The 17028-nt window shown below is 32.7% G+C and overlaps 1 protein-coding gene across 8 annotated transcripts in view; it reads left to right on the top strand.

The window, feature by feature from the left end:
- Nucleotides 1–17028, top strand: part of Fam172a (family with sequence similarity 172 member A) — a 487335-nt gene that overhangs the window by 79763 nt on the left and 390544 nt on the right. For all 8 annotated transcript variants that reach the window (XM_058574617.1, XM_058574621.1, XM_046428568.2 and 5 more), the window contains 2 exons: nt 5532–5633; nt 7548–7648. In XM_058574617.1, the coding sequence (XP_058430600.1) occupies nt 5564–5633; nt 7548–7648 (171 nt within the window). In that variant the 5' untranslated portion in view covers nt 5532–5563. The remainder of the gene's footprint in view (nt 1–5531; nt 5634–7547; nt 7649–17028) is intronic.

The following is a 17028-nucleotide window of genomic DNA, read 5'->3' as shown; positions in this document are numbered from 1 at the left end:
GCTATATATCTTTATTGATTTTATGCTTTGCTGGCCTCTATTGATTAAAAGACTGCATTGAAATCTTCCAGTATTATTGTATTGGTGTCTACCTGGGATTTCATGTCAAGGAGTATTTTTTTAACATAATTGAGTGCATTGATATTTGGAGTATATATATTAACTATTAAATTGTTTCCTTTACCAGGATATAATGGCCCCTTTTGTCTATTCTGACTAAATTTTGCTTGAAATCAGCTTTGTCATGTGAGAATGCTTATTCTGGCCTGATTTTGGAGTCTGTTTACATGGAATACTTTTTCCCATCCTTTTATCTTCAGCCTTGGAATGTCTTTATCTATTCGGCGAGTTTCTTGCAAATATCATATAGTTGGATCTTGGTATTTGATCCATTCTGCAAATCTATATTTTTTAAATGGGAAGTTGATACCATTTATATTCAGTGTTACTATGGCTATGTGTTTGTGTTTTGCTAACATTTTTATTTTTATTTTTTGTATTTAATTCTGCCTTGATTCTCATTTAGATGATTTGTCTTCTATTGATCTTCATTTGAGAGTTTTAGATTTTGTTTTGGGGATTCTCTGTGTCCAATTTACCTTTGAATAACCTTGTAGTGCTGGCTTAGTTGTCATATATTCTTTTTGTTTATCCTTGTCATGGAAGGAGTTTAATTCCCCATCAAATATGAGTAAGATTTGGGCCTGCTTTTTCCTCTGTTAGGCACAGGGTCTCTAGTCTAATTCCTACATCCTTGATCCACTTTGAATTGAATTTTCTGCATGGTGAGAGGTAGGGGTTTATTTTCATTTTGCTGCTTATGGATTTCTAGTTCTCCCAGCACCATTTGTTGAAGAGGCTATCTTTTCTCTAATGTATAATTTTGGAGCCTTTGTCTAGTATGAGATAACTTATTTGTATGGTTTTCTCTGTGTCTTCTGTTCTGTATCATTGATCTATATATTTATTTTCGTGCCAATACCATGACATTTTTGTTACTATAGTTTTGTAGTATAGTTTAAGGTCTGGTATTGTGATGTCTCCTGCTTCACTCTTCAAAGTAGGCCCAAATCATCATCAAGTCAGATTAGGCCCTTACTTCCTTAATAAGACTCCTAAAATGCAAGAAATAGAATCAAGAATTAATCAAACTAAATTAAAAAGCCTCTTCTTAGCAAAAGAAACAATCAGTGAGGTAAAGAAAGAGCCTACATTTTGGGAGCAGATTTTTGCCATAAGCATGTCAGAACACTAATCTCCAGGATGTAAAAAGAACTAAAAAAACTTAACATCAAAAAACCCAAACAACCCAATCAATAAATTGGCTGAGGAGGTAAACAGACACTTCTCAGAAGCAGATATACACTTGATAAACAACTATATGAAAAAATGTTCAACGTCTCTAGTAATTAGAGAAATCCAAATCAAAACAACTCTTAAGATTTTATCTCACACCAGTCAGAATGGCAGTTATCAAGAATACAGACAACAGTAAATGTTAGCAAGGATGTGGGGGAAAAGGCATACTCCTACATTCCTGGTGGGACTGCAAATTGGTGCAACCACTCTGGAAAGCAGTATGGAGATTCCTTAGAAAACTTGGAATGGAACCACTGTTTGATATGGAAGTTTTGAATGTTCTTTTTCTGGGTGGGGTTAATTCAGGCTACCAGAAATAGAGCTGAGAGTTCTATCTGATATCTCATATTATAAAGTCTTTTCATTCTGACTGTTGAATGCACAGACTATTTGTAGCTCTATGTGTACTTCAGGAATCATTCAGCCTGCTTCTTTCCCTGTCCTGTCCTGTTTTCCTCTCCTATAATGTACTGGATAAATACTTAGTCAGAGACAGAATAAAATCACTCTGTAGCTCTGCTCAGTAATCTCTCTGAATAAACTGTACCCTTTGCCCTCTTTTGTTTTTGCACCCAAACCTAGTCACCTTGGATTATTCAAATTTTGATCTATATCTTCTCACTTAGCAGGATTCTCATTCTTTGTTTGCATTTCTATTTCTCCTGTGTCTTCAACCTTCTCTAGACAATAAACTAGTGCAATAGAAAGATTTGTCTCATTTGTTTCTTTCAGTGAACACAGTTCTGCTTTTGTGCAACCTCTGAAAACTGTTCTTTCACATGTAGTATCCTAGTTATTTAAGGAGAGTAGGAAGAATCTAGTTCCTGTTTTTCTATTTTAGCCAGAAGTAGAATTCCAGTAATGGTTTACTCATCTAGGTAATAAATTTTAATAAAGAATCCAAGTGATTTTTTTTATTGTGGCAAGATACACATATATAAAATTCAAAATTTAAACCATTTTTAAGTGTACAGTTCTGTGGCATTATGTACATTCATATTGTGCATTCTTCATCATCATGCATCTGTAGAACTGTCTCGTCTTGTGAAACTGAAACTGTCTTAAATACTAACTCCCATTTCCCTCTCCTCCTGTCTCCTGGAAACTACCACTTTATTTTTTTTTTCATCTCTATGAGTTTGATTTTTCTAGGTAGCTAATATACATGGAATTGTACCATATTTGTCCTTCTATGACAGTTAATTTCACTTCACGTACTGTGTTCAAGGTACTTTCATGTTGTGTCAGAATGCCGTTCCTTTTATTCCTAATAAGGCCGAATAATATTTTATTGTATGTATATGTCATATTTTGTTTATCTATTTGTATTAGCCATGGTTTTCCAGAAAAACAGAACCAGTTGTGTGTGTGTGTGTGTGTGTGTGTGTGTGTGTAAAATGTGTTGCAATGAACTGGCTTACATAGTAACAACAAGGCTGAAAACTCCCAAGTTTGCATTATGGAAGGAGAGCTAATAGTGTAGTTCCAGTCCAATCCAAAATTCTGTGAGAGAGCTGGTTGTGTAAGTTCCAGTTTAAGCCTGAAAGCAGGAGAAAACCAATGTCCCAGCTCAAGGATAGCAGGACAGAAAGTTCATTCTTCTTTATTCAGCCTGTTTGTTCTATTCAGGCGTTCATACCATTAAGTGAGGCCCACACATCCTGGAGAAGGAAATCTGCTTTACTTCATCAACTAATTCAAATGTTTTATCTGAAAACATTCTTACAGACACACCCAGAATAATGTTTTACAAAATATCTGGGCACCCTGTGTCCTAGTTAGATTGATACATAAAATTAACCATTACTCTATTCCTTTGTTGATGTATACTTGGGTTGCCTTTACCTTTTGATGATAATGAATACTACTGCTGTGAACACTGGTTTACAAATATCTGTTTGAGTCACTACTTTTAGTTCTTTTGGGCATGAAAGAGTACTTTTTGTACTACTCTTGCATATGCTTAGGTTTAGAATTCTAGTTGCTAAATCACTTTAATCACTAGAGCCACGTTTCAGAAAAAGACAGTTGTGTCATATCTGATGCAAATTTAGGTTGTATGGATTCAACTGCTCTATTTTATTGGTTATTGAGGGAATTTTCTATAGATATCTTTAATTATACTTGATTTTGGAGTTATCCACTGCATTTAGAACCTGATTTCAGAGTAAAATACAATTTTACAGCATTGCTTTCTTTTAACAAAGGAGGAAAATAATTCTGACAGTTCCTTTCTATGTATCTTGTCAATGCTAATGAAATAAAAAATTTCTGTATCAGGAATTCTAGTTGACAGTGGAAAATTTTTAAGAATTTCGTTTTTAGTTTAGTTTGTCATTTGTAGGAATATTTTGAGCAAAGCAAAAAAGCACATTTCTGTATTCACACTGTTCTTTGTGGAGAAAAAGGGAAAACAGAATATTATAAGGTTGATAAAGCAAACAATTAAGGGAGCAATGAGTTAGGTTTTGGGAGATATGTTTATTTAATTAATCTGATTTACATTTTTGTATTATATATATTTGAAGTTTATTTTTTTAAAATTTTGATTTTCGAAATGATTCTGATGACATACAGTGAGAACTTTTGTCACATTCTTATATGAGATACCATTAAATACTTGTTGATAGACTTATTCCAGGGCTGGAGTAGTAAACATACAAGATGAAACTGGAGCTCACAGAAAGTAAGAAAATGCTCAAGAAAACAGATAAGATAATATTATGTCAAAAGGTCACAGGAGACAACTAGAAGAGCTTACAGTGACCATGGCTGGAACAATTTTGGAGGGAAAAAAGCACAGGATTGAATTTTTACTTAACCTATACAATAAATATCCATGAGTCTATACTGATATAAATGATTAATAGTAATTTATGTAAATGTGGAGAGATAAATTTTCTATACATAAGAATTATAAATAATGTATGTAGATGTTCCTTACTCCAGGAGGTAGAGCATAATTCTATCCTTATCTTCTTGAGAATGGACCAGATTTAGTTGCTTTTAAAGAACAGGTTATATATAAAAAGAGAAAAATAGTAACTTAGTGGAGAATCCTGGAAAATGCAACCTTAACCACGTGATAAGGTTAACATCACCAGTGATGTTCTGTGGATACATGTTCCTCTTGACATGATGTATTAAGAAGTTCAGTTTCCTTTCTGGTTTTCTTTCCAGAAACTCATAATTCTAAACTAGTGAAAGGATAAACTTCATCTATAAAAACTTCAGATATACTTAAATTGAGGACAGTTCTACAAAACACCTGATCATTATCCTAAAAAAATGTTAAGGTCACAGAAAAGAAGGAAAGGAAGAAACTGTCACAGACTAGACAGAGGAGACCTGGGAGAAATGATAACTTTGTGCCATTTAGATTCCTGAATGGAATCCTGGGACAGAAAATGATCATTAATGGAGGAACTGGTGAAATATCAATAATATCTAGGCTTTAGTCAGTGGAATATGCCAAAGTTGGTTTCATTGTTTTGACAAGTGTATTATGGCCACATAAATGTGAACATTATGGAAACTAGGTAAGGGCATACAGACACTCTGTGCTATCCTTCAAAATTTCCATAAATCTAAAACCATTCCAAAATAAAAATTTGGAGTTTTGTTTATTTTAAAAAATCATTTGCAGATTTATTTTTGATTGTGTGAAATCAAACCTTATGAAGAATAAACTATTTTGTGTCAATCAGTTTTCTCAAGTTAGCATATTTCTTCTTACTATTTCCCCCTAAAAATGGAACAATATGCTATATTACTATTAGATTTTTCATTACAAATCTAATGTGATTTACTGTTAGATTTATAATAATTGTCCTCATTCATTCATAAGGTTTTATTTGGATGTAAGATTTAATGGTCTTTTAAAAGTGATATTAATTTCTAAAACTTACAATAATAGATCTCTATTTTGAAGAGAGGTTAATTTAGTATAGTGGCTTATCAGATATAAGTCATGATTGTTTTGAGAACTATTATTTTTAAAGTACTTATTGTGCTTGATCATAATATAGCATTTTGGGACTTAAAATTAACTGCATTTTCAGTTAAAAATATATAAAAACTTAATAGAACAAAAGAATACTTAATAATTTAAAATATAATTTTTATTGTTAACTATGAAATGAATATAAATAAGTTTCATATTTCTTTTCTAGACTTATTATCTAGAATAGATTTGGATGAACTAATGAAAAAAGATGAACCACCTCTTGATTTTCCTGATACCCTGGAAGGATTTGAATACGCTTTTAATGAAAGTAAGTGGTATATGGTCTATGCAAAATTTATTTTACAATGTTAATAGCATAGGATTGATATGTGCTTACCTTGAAGGTCAGCTAGAATGTTTTATGAATTTCTTTTGAGAAATAATGACTTAACCTTGAATGGTAAAATCCTTCACTTGAGTGAAAGAACCAAGTAACAATTTTAGTTGTCAAGTCATGTTAACTGATTGAGGTGAATTTGATTCAGTTTATGCTTTTCAACCTTGAGTATTCAACTCTCTGATATCCATTGGAAACTCCTAACTAAATTATACTGAAAGATGTTACTGTTTCACACAGTAAAAGTGAAGTTGCTGGAAATAATTATCTGTGACAATATTTTAAAACAAAGTACTCAATTTTCCATGATTTTTAAGGCAACATCCTTATCTTAGAATTTACTAATTAAGTTCTAATAAGAATAACTTTTGTACTTAAGATGTGGAAAAACATATCATCAATTGATTAAAGTATATTTCTGGAATAATAAATAACATACTGTCACACTTGAAAGGTGATGTTATTATAGGGTAGGTGGCATTAGAGTTGTAGTTTTCTACGTGTTGCTCTGCATTAATCAAATTGATGATCTGTCATCACTGAATCAGTGGATATCCCTTTATAGGTGTTAGGGCTTCAGTCTCTGAATGCTAGAATATTGAGTGAGTTTCAACAGAAGAAAATAGAAACTTTGCTTTTTTTCAGATGTTAATTTTCATGATTTTTATAAAGAATATTTTATACCAATATATGTGTAAGTAATAATGTTGTGTTGCCTCGTGGGGAGTAAATGTTAAAGCAATTGGCCTATGGTTCATTTCGCTCCTGATTACCAGAAGAATATTCCCAGGAAAAGATAGCTAGTCTTTTCTCCTTGTAAACATGCTAACAATTAAACTTTTTAGTAAATCAGATGAATATTTGCTATGAGTAGAGTCTTTTGTCTGCGGAATACTTTCAGCAGGATGACTGGTTTAACATTACTCATAGTAAACAGACCTATGGTGTTTGTTGTATGGGGCATATAGCTCTGAAAACTATCACATAAGCAATGTAAGTCTTTGGCATATAATATGGAAATATTTTATGATCACATATTCACCAATGTGTCAAGGTATCTGTCTACCTCATGTAAGTGACCTTATTTAGTTTGGGCTAAAGAGTACTATACTGTGAAAGGAAAGGCCCTTGGGGGAAATGTCAGAACATCCCCGATCTCTCCCTGTTGTACTTATGCACCTTGATTGCTTGTATGCTTGAGTTATTAGTAAAGCTTAGTCATTATCAGTAAAGACCTCTGATTTGTATGATTTGTTCATCTAAATTTGTAGTAGCTCACTACTTCTCTCCAATTTCCATTTGATATCTTACTCATATTTCAAGACCTACTTGACAAATGTAGAAACCTTCTGAACCTTATTCTAACCTGTAGAGATTCATCATTTTCCCAAAATCATCCTAGACATTATTGTCTGCATGAATCACCTGTAGAACTTTTTAGATTGTTTGTTTAATTCATTTGGGTTTGTTTAACTTTCTGAAAAATTATTTAGCTTTTTAATGCTTATGCTTTTATTCCACAGGTATGTAGGCTCTATGCTCCTTGAGGACTAGCACCATTTTGATGGCAATATCTGGTAGAGATTCTTATTCATAATAGGACCTAAAATATTGATAGTGTGCTTCATATTAGTAAAATGAAAATCAAGAATCGCTTTGATTACTTAGGGACTATTGTTCTATAATAGCAATGGGCATGTACCATTTTGAAGTCTGAAAAAGAATTGGGGAAAAATAAACTGTTCTGAGGAGAATGTTTAAATTCTTATCAGGCATTATTTATTTTACTTTGATATTATTGTAAATTAACTCTGAATTATAGCAACATTCTTTGTTGTTTTTTAGAGGGGCAGTTAAGACACATAAAAACTGGGGAACCATTTGTTTTTAATTACCGGGAAGATTTGCACAGATGGAACCAGAAAAGATATGAGGCTCTGGGAGAGGTATGTCACATATACTCTTTTAACTTTGTGTTTTCCAATTTTAAATATTCAAAATAAATAAATGCCGTGTTCTTCTGACGGCATCTATAAGATTGTGCAGGCTCAACCTGTTATCTTATAAGCAGTATAAAATCTCACAAAGACCCTTGAGAGTTATTGACAGTATTGTCTAGCATTTATAATTTGAATATATTCAGTGACCAGAATAATTTCTGCCTTATATAAAAATTATGCTATGTACATATATGAATGTACCACAGTGAATTTCACCTTTATGTATCTCCATAAAGCAGGAATTTAAAAAATAACTATGAATTAATAGAAGAAAGAGCAATAAGTATAGGAAGGAGAACAGAGAAAGGTAGTTAGGGAGCCAAAGGGGAAGTACTAGGGACTAAAGTAGATCAGTTTATATTCCATGCATATATGGTTATCCAAAAAGAACCCCAATATTATGTTAATTATGATACACTAATAAGAACAAAAAAAGTTATAAAAAAATCTTTCCCAGTTCCACTTGAATTATATGTGTAAACTGGTTATATTTTTATTATAGAATAATCTTTCTATAATGGCCTTGTAGTATAGCTAGTGTTTTTTAATTGATTTTAAATGTGGCTTATATTTTACTCCTTTTCATGAGCCTTGTGTACCAACTTGCTTGGACAAGTTGCTGTTTTCCAAACATACCTTGTCCTTTTTTGGCATCTACATTTTTTTTTTTACTCTCAACCTGTATCCTTCAACATCATTTGTGTCTAAACCCAGCTTGTGTATATTGTTAAATTATACAGTGTGTGAATGATTTCTTTCTCCTATGATTATATACTTAATTATTTGGTTATATGGAGGTCACAGAGTTATTCTTGGTGGACTTTATTCTATGAGACTTAAAATAATTTTGAGTTTTCATTTTAATTATTATTTATATAGTGAGAGCATATTCTGTATTATCTACATTACCACCACTGTGCCTGCATTCAGATTTGTGTTCATGATCAAATTGGCTCTAATTAATCACCCCAAATCACAGCAGTTAACTATTATTACAATGTTTTTAGATTAATGTTTTATGAAGTTAGTGTTTCTTAGATCAATTTTTCATATCTCTGGTTGTATACAAAGTATATTCACACCAATTTGTGTCTTTATACGTGTACTTTGGATAATAGTGTTCATCACATTCCACAATCATTAATAACCCCATGTCCCCTCCCTTCCCCCCAACCCCTCTGCCCTATCTAGAGTTTGACTATTCCTCCCATGCTCCCTCTCCCTATTCTTCTATGAATCAGCTTCCTTGTTTTGTTTTGTTTTTTAGTTTTATTGATTTATTTTTTAAAATACATGACAGTGGAATGCATTACATATATAGTTTTTTATATCTTTGTATATGGAGTATGTTCACACCAATTCATGCCTTTATACATGTACTTTGTTTTTTTTTTTGCATTACAATTCTTATTACACATATATACCACAATTTTTATATCTGTTTATATATAAAGTATGTTGACACCCAATTCGAGTCTTCATACATGTACTTTGGATAATGATGTCCTTCACATTCCACAGCCCTTACCGGTCCCCTGCCCTCTTCCTTTCCCTCCCCTCTTCCCTGTCTAGAGTTCATCTAATCCTTGCATGCTCCTCTTCCCTACCCCACTATGAGTCAGCCTCCTTATATCAGAGAAAACATTCAGCATTTGTTTTTTGGGGATTGGCTAACTTCACTTAGCATTATCTTTGTCAATGCCATCCATTTACCTGCAAATGCCATGATTTTATTCTCTTTTATTGCTGAGTAAAATTCCATAGTGTATATATGCCACTTTTTTTAATCCATTCATCCGCTGAAGGGCATCTTGAATCAGCTTCCTTATATCAAAGAAAACATTGGCATTTGGACTTTTGGGATTGGCTAACTTAGCATTATCTTCTCTAACTCCATCCATTTACCTGAAAATGCCATGATTTTATTCGAAGGGAGGCCTTTTTTATCTTCTGACTTTGATTTCTTTTTTTCAGTGTCCTGTGATTTTCCTGTAGAGATCTTTCACCTCTTTGATTAGATTTATTCTTTCCTGTGTCCTTATAATATTTGTTGTATAATAAATGAATGTAATAGAATTTCATACATTGTTAAGTATAAATTCTGAATATGTATATTTTAGAAGAGTTTCCTAAATTTAGAAATTCAAACATAAAGGGGGATATTTTATTATTATAAGAAAGAAAAACTATAATGTAACTTTCCTGTTTGTAAAGCTAAACAACTTTTTAATTATTTCTATTTCAATCCAATTTAAGATCATTTTGGACTATTAAAGCTTTATTGACTAAGATTATTTGATAGAAATAGTATATATTTAACATTCTATTAGAAAATTTTAACCTTTATATTGAATCTTCAGTATAATTTAGAAAGTGGAAGATCTTGTAGAACTAAAGAGTTCAAACAGATAAACTTATATTTAAATTCTAGAAGTATCTTAGTATTTTGTTTCTAGTTTTCTATTTCTAGTTTTTCTGCATATAGATGCACTGAAATCATCCTCTCTCTTTATCAGTGGGTCAAGGGGAGAAGTCAAAAGAGAGTACAAATCTGAGTTTTCTCCCTAAATTCATGCTTTAATAAAAGCTTTTGATATGCTTAATATTGAAGTTTTAAGGAACATTTTAACTTCAACTGGCAATCTGGAGAAAAAAAAACCCTTCTGTTTTTGTTTTTTTTTTAGCATTTTTCTACTTAATACCAAGTTTTGTCTTTAGCTGAGAACTATATATATGTTTCAGAACTGCTGTTTTAGTTTATGTTTATTTGTCTCTTAAAGAGATTATTATAGCAGTCATTCAGCAGAAATTGTTTTTAAGATTTGTTCCTGGAATACTCTATCATTTCTATGTAAATTAAACTTATTGTATAAGTAAAATAAATTGATATGTCAGTTTGATTTTACAATGCCATTCCATATTGCACAAAAGAATACATTCATACAATCATATTTCTATAGTCAAACAAATGCTTTTGCTAATACATATATATTTTATACTATCTATGACTAAAAATACATAGCCCTTATAAGTTTTGATGATTTCTTTAAATGTAGAAAGATACTGTCAGCTTAAGGAGGTGGGAAAGTGGTATTAAAGGGTAATTTTCAAAATAGAAATCTTTAGTGTACATGTATTAGAGTAGAATGTCAAGCGATAATGTTTCTGTTGGGCTCAATGAGAATGAATAGAAAGCTATCATATTAAATAGTAAATGGCATGGTAGAAATGGCACATAACTTGTGAAATTTTCTTAACTCTCATGTCAATAATGAATTTCTATTAAATGGAAAATTTAAAATCCACCAGAAAGATTTAAAATCTTACAGTGTAAGGTCTTACACTGTAAGATTTTATTCGTTCCTGGGTTGATTCTTTGCATTTTCTTTGATGTACATCTTGGTAGCCTCTTAAGATGTGCCAAATAAGAAAATAGCAACAATTAGGTAGTCTGTAACATTGGCTCTTTATTAACGAATAGGATCACTTTCACAGAAACAAATAAGGGCATAATACTCCCTCTAGATCAACATTAGTAATATGTCCATTAAACGGTGGAAAATTACCAGAAATATTAAATTTTTTAAAATGTGATTAATTAAAGAATGTGGGCAAATGGAACTTACAGGGTTTTTTTCAGTTGGCTATTCTGGTATTTAAAACGAGGAATAGTTGAAAGTCAGGAACAATACAAATTATCACTATTTTAATAATCAAATATTTGAATATACAGCTATCTGCATATAGTGAATACTTTCATGATGTAAAAATAATACATTTCATATTGTACTGGCTATCAGGAATTTTGCATTCTTATTTTTTCTAAATCACATTGTTGAGACTTTAAGTAATAATATTTATATGCCTTCACTGTAAAATGGGAATAAAATTATACGTACTATTATGGAGAATAAGTGAGGTGGTACATATGATATCATTTTATGTTCATTAGGAGCATAGAAGAAAAATAGAACTACATTGTTTAAGAATATTTCTAAGTAATCTTTATTATTGATATTATAAATGTTTAATTTCTTGTTTATCTCTGTCCTCTCCTTGTCCACTGTCAGAGACTGACATCAAGCATATGTTTCTTTAGTGGATATAAAGAAATGACTATTGGCCCAGAATTAGTTAGCAGTCTCCTTTGACTTATATTTTATTCTGATATCAATTACTACAAGTGAAATACCAGTAATTACATCTTACTAGTTAGTTTAGAATTGGAAAAAAAAAGTCACTGAAGTAATTTTCTGTATTCTTTTGTACACACACACACACACACACACATATTTTTTTAGTGGTTTTATTTGTTTGTTTGTTTATATGTGGTGCTGAGAATTGAACCTAGTGCCTCATACATGCCAGGCAAGTGCATTATTGCTGAGCTGCAGCCCCAGACAAATTTTCTGTATTCTTTGATAAAGAAAAACTACAAGCGTCTTAAAACAATGTGTAATTGACATGTGATTAGGCAGTAGGACCAATTGAACAGCAATGTCTAGACACAGAGAAAGCCCAAATACACATGGAATTTTAGTTTATGTTAGGTGCAATCCTAAATTACTGTAGGAAAAGTGTGATTTAGTAATTGATAGATAATTGCTCATTAGAATATATAATTTGACTCTTCATCACAATGTACAGCAAAATGAACTCCAAATGAATCAGAGATCTAAATGTAAAAACTGAAATAAAATTTACCAACCCCATAGCATTGATTAGAGTCTTGAAATAGCTCCTAGTAGCAATGATAGTGGTTTTAAAATAATTGTTTCCTATTAAAACAACCTGAGTTCTTTAGAGAAATGTTTAGTTCCAGTGTGAGGTAAGAAATGAATGTCATAAGTCTAGAATATCTTATCTTAGACCACCAGTGAAGCTTCCAAAGATTACTTGTTTTTCTAAAACTTGGGAATAAAAAGATAAACAAGCAAACAAACCAACCATCCCTCTAAACCAAATAATATCCCAATCCTTCAAACCCCACTGAACTCAACCAATAGATAAAAGGCATGAACAAGTAGTTCACAGGTAAGGAAATGCAAATGCTTTTTAAGCTTATGGAAAGATGTTAACTTCACTTATTATGTTCAACTTAGTCAATGAGACTGTACAGAAATAGGACTTCTTATATAGTGCTGGTGGGAATATAAAAGAGTAAATCCCTGTGATGGGAAATTGTCATAACTGCTTGAGATGCATTTTACCTATTATAGGAGAAAGGAAGGGAAAGAAATACATATATCTGTTGTTTGTTTATTTTTGTTGGGGAAAAAAGGAGGAATAAACTCAGTGGAGGCAAGCAAAAGGATTTCCAAGCGTGAGAATATAGTGCATTGTTGGTGGTTATGGAGATACAAAAGCCCGGTGTAAAGACCAGAGAGAGGCTTCTAGGAACTAATTGTATCTCCCAACTGACAACCAACAAGGAAAAATGGATCTCAGTCCTTAGAACTGCAATGAACTGCATTTTCCCAATGACTGAGTAGCAGATTCTTTCTGGAGCCTCCTATTAAGTAATACTTTGATTTTCATCTTCTGAAACCTGGAGCAGAGAAACCAGTAGAACCAACCCAGGATTCTGCTATAAATTGAGGGTGCTAAATTGTGTTGTTTAATTTGTCACAGCAATAATAGAAAACTAGTGTATAGCTTTCAGTGAAATAATTGATTCATATAAGGATCATCAAAGAATGCCAATTCTTTTAGATGAAAGGATATGAGGGAATAGAGTATTTGCACATTTTTTACTAAATTACTAAAGTATCACCATATATTTCTTACAATTTTAAAGGGGAAAATATATATCTTAAAATAGAGATCTAGCTATCAGCACTGTATGTAAGTGAACAAAGTTAATATCACTAGTAATAGAATGGTTTGACATTATATGTTTTCTGAAGTGATGCAATTTGAAGCACACAAAGTTAACTATGCATATTCTTCTTATGTAAATTGAATGTGACCATAATAAGACCCTTAGATGTATTTTTCAATTCTGATGAAATACAGGAGATAAATAAAAAGTTAAACAATACTACCAAATTCAGAGCATGGGACATATTAAAATATAGTTGACCTGGTATCATCAAAAAGTGGATGTCATTAAAAATAATAAGGTGTACTTGGGTGCAGTGGCATATGCCTGTAATCCCAGCAGCTCTGGGGGCTGAGACAGGAGGATCACAAGTTCAAAGCCAGTGCCTCACCATTGCTGAGGCACTAAGCAACTCAGTTAGACACTGTCTCTAAATAAAATACAAAATAGGGCTGGGAATGTGGCTCATTGGTTTGCCCCTGAGTTCAATCCCTGGTACCTAATAATAATAATAATAATAAGTAGGTGTTAGAGATCAGAGAAATTGTTATATGCAAAAAACCAGGAAACCTAATAAGCAAATACACTGTATGAACTTCTAAGGGATATTGGCTCCAAAACTAATAATACAAAAATTAAAAAAAAAAACATATTCATTTTAGGGCCAGTTGGGAAAGAATCATTAAAATTTTTTTTCAGTGAGATAATGGCATTATAGTCACATAGTAAAATGTTCTTATTCTTATGTAAACTATTTAGGGAGAAAATCATGATGCCTGAAAGTTATTTTTAAATGTTTCTTTTAAAAGAGAGGAAAGCACAAAAATAAAAAAGAAGACAATATGGCCAAATGTTAATAGTTGTTTAATCAAAGTGGTAGGTGTAAAGGTATTTATTGTACTATTTTTCAGTTTGTTTGAAAATTTTTGAAATTAAATATTAGGGAAAAAGAATAAGATGTAGGAAATTTAAAAGAGATTCTCTTAGGTAAGTGAGCCTGGTTCATTGGTTAGTTCACTTTACTATTATTTGATAATACTGTTTTATTTTGGACTCTACCAATACAGGATTTGAAATAGTTGTCTCTTGATATCTGAGTAGGATTTTTTCCAGTACCCCCATGAACACAGATATTTGCAAATGCTCTTAAATACCTTATTTTATTGTTTCTTTAGCTGAGAAAAAACTTTTTAGTTTGAGTAAGTCCCATTTGTTGATTCTAGTTATTAACTTTTGTGCTATGGGTGTCCTATTGAGGAATTTGGAGCCCGACCCCGCAGTATGTAGATCGTAGCCAACTTTTTCTTCTATCAGACGGCGTGTCTCTGATTTGATATCAAGCTCCTTGATCCATTTTGAATTCACTTTGTGCATGGCGAGAGAAAGGGATTCAGTTTCATTTTGTTGCATATGGATTTCCAGTTTTCCCAGCACCATTTGTTGAAGATGCTATCCTTCCTCCATTTCATGCTTTTAGCCCCTTTATCAAATATAAGATAGTTGTAGTTTTGTGGATTGGTTTCTGTACCATTGGTCCACCCGCCTGTTTTGGTACCAGTACCATGCTGTTTTTGTTACTATTGCTCTGTAGTCTAGTTTGAAGTCTGGTATTGCTATACCGCCTGATTCACACTTCCTGCTTAGCATTGTTTTTGCTATTCTGGGTCTTTTATTTTTCCATATGAATTTCATGATTGCTTTCTCTATTTCTACAAGAAATGCCGTTGGGATTTCGATTGGCATTGCATTAAACCTATAGAGAACTTTTGGTAATATCGCCATTTTGATGATGTTAGTTCTGCCTATCCATGAACAGGGTATATTTTTCCATCTTCTAAGATCTTCTTCTATTTCTGTCTTTAGGGTTCTGTAGTTTTCATTGTATAAGTCTTTCACCTCTTTTGTTAGGTTGATTCCCAAGTATTTTATTTTTTTTGAAGATATTGTGAATGGAGAGGTAAATAGAGAGCCTACATCCTGGGAACAAATCTTTACTCCTCACACTTCAGATAGAGCCCTAATATGCAGAGTATACAAAGAACTCCAAAAATTAGACAATAAGATAACAAACAACCCAATCAACAAATGGGCCAAGGACCTGAACAGACACTTCTCAGAGGAGGACATACAATCAATCAACAAGTACATGAAAAAATGCTCACCATCTCTAGCAGTCAGAGAAATGCAAATCAAAACCACCCTAAGATACCATCTCACTCCAGTAAGATTGGCAGCCATTATGAAGTCAAACAACAACAAGTGCTGGCGAGGATGTGGGGAAAAGGGTACACTTGTACATTGCTGGTGGGACTGCAAATTGGTGCAGCCAATTTGGAAAGCAGTATGGAGATTTCTTGGAAAGCTGGGAATGGAGCCACCATTTGACCCAGCTATTCCCCTTCTTGGTCTATTCCCTAAAGACCTAAAAAGAGCATGCTACAGGGACACTGCTACATCGATGTTCATAGCAGCTCAATTCACAGTAGCAAGACTGTGGAACCAACCCAGATGCCCTTCAATAGACGAATGGATTAAAAAAATGTGGCATTTATACACAATGGAGTATTACTTTGCATTAAAAAAATGACAAAATCATAGAATTTGCAGGGAAATGGATGGCACTAGAGCAGATTATGCTAAGTGAAGCTAGCCAATCCCTAAAAAACAAATGCCAAATGTCTTCTTTGATATAAGGAGAGTAACTAAGAACAGAGTAGGGACGAAGAGCATGAGAAGAAGATTAACATTAAACAGAGATGAGAGGTGGGAGGGAAAGGGAGAGAGAAGGGAAATTGCATGGAAATGGAAGGAGACCCTCAGGGTTATACAAAAGAACATACAAGAGGAAATGAGGGGAAAGGGAAAAATAATACAAGGGGGAGAAATGAAGGTCGGTAGAGGGGGTAGAGAGAGAATTGGGGAGGGGAGGGGAGGGGAGGGGGGATAGTAGAGGATAGGAAAGGTAGCAGAACACGACAGTCACTAGTATGGCAATATGTGAATCAATGGATGTGTAATTGATGTGATTCTGCAATCTGTATATGGGCTAAAAATGGGAGTTCATAACCCACTTGAAGCAAAGTGTGAAAGATGATATATCAAGGACTATGTAATGTTTTGAACAACCAACAATAAAAAAAAATACCTTATTTTAAATGGTGTAGTATTTGCATATAGGCTACATGTGGTCCTCTGATATACTTTAAATCATCTGTAGCTTACTAATACAGATGCCAGTGCTATCTAATATTTGTCATAAAATATCATTTAGGGAATATTGAAAAGAAAAAAAAAGTCTGTATATGTTCAGTTCAGATACCTTTTTTCACCTGAATGTTTTCAGTGCCCGGATATTGACATCTATAAGTGCAGAACCAGCAAATAATGGAGGGCCAGCTGTACTTTTCTCTGGAATAAAAGCAACTACCATACCACTTGAATTATCTCCAAATAGTTTGATCTGTTGCTTTAGGGATACTTTGCTTATTATTTTACCTAGGGCAAA

The sequence above is a fragment of the Marmota monax genome, unplaced genomic scaffold (assembly GCF_021218885.2).
Source record: "Marmota monax isolate L192 unplaced genomic scaffold, Marmota_monax_Labrador192_F-V1.1 WCK01_AAM20220418_F8-fsc00018, whole genome shotgun sequence".
Taxonomy (NCBI): Eukaryota; Metazoa; Chordata; class Mammalia; order Rodentia; family Sciuridae; genus Marmota; species Marmota monax.
Note: the sequence above shows the minus strand (reverse complement) of the source record. Positions and strands in the feature narration are given on the sequence as shown.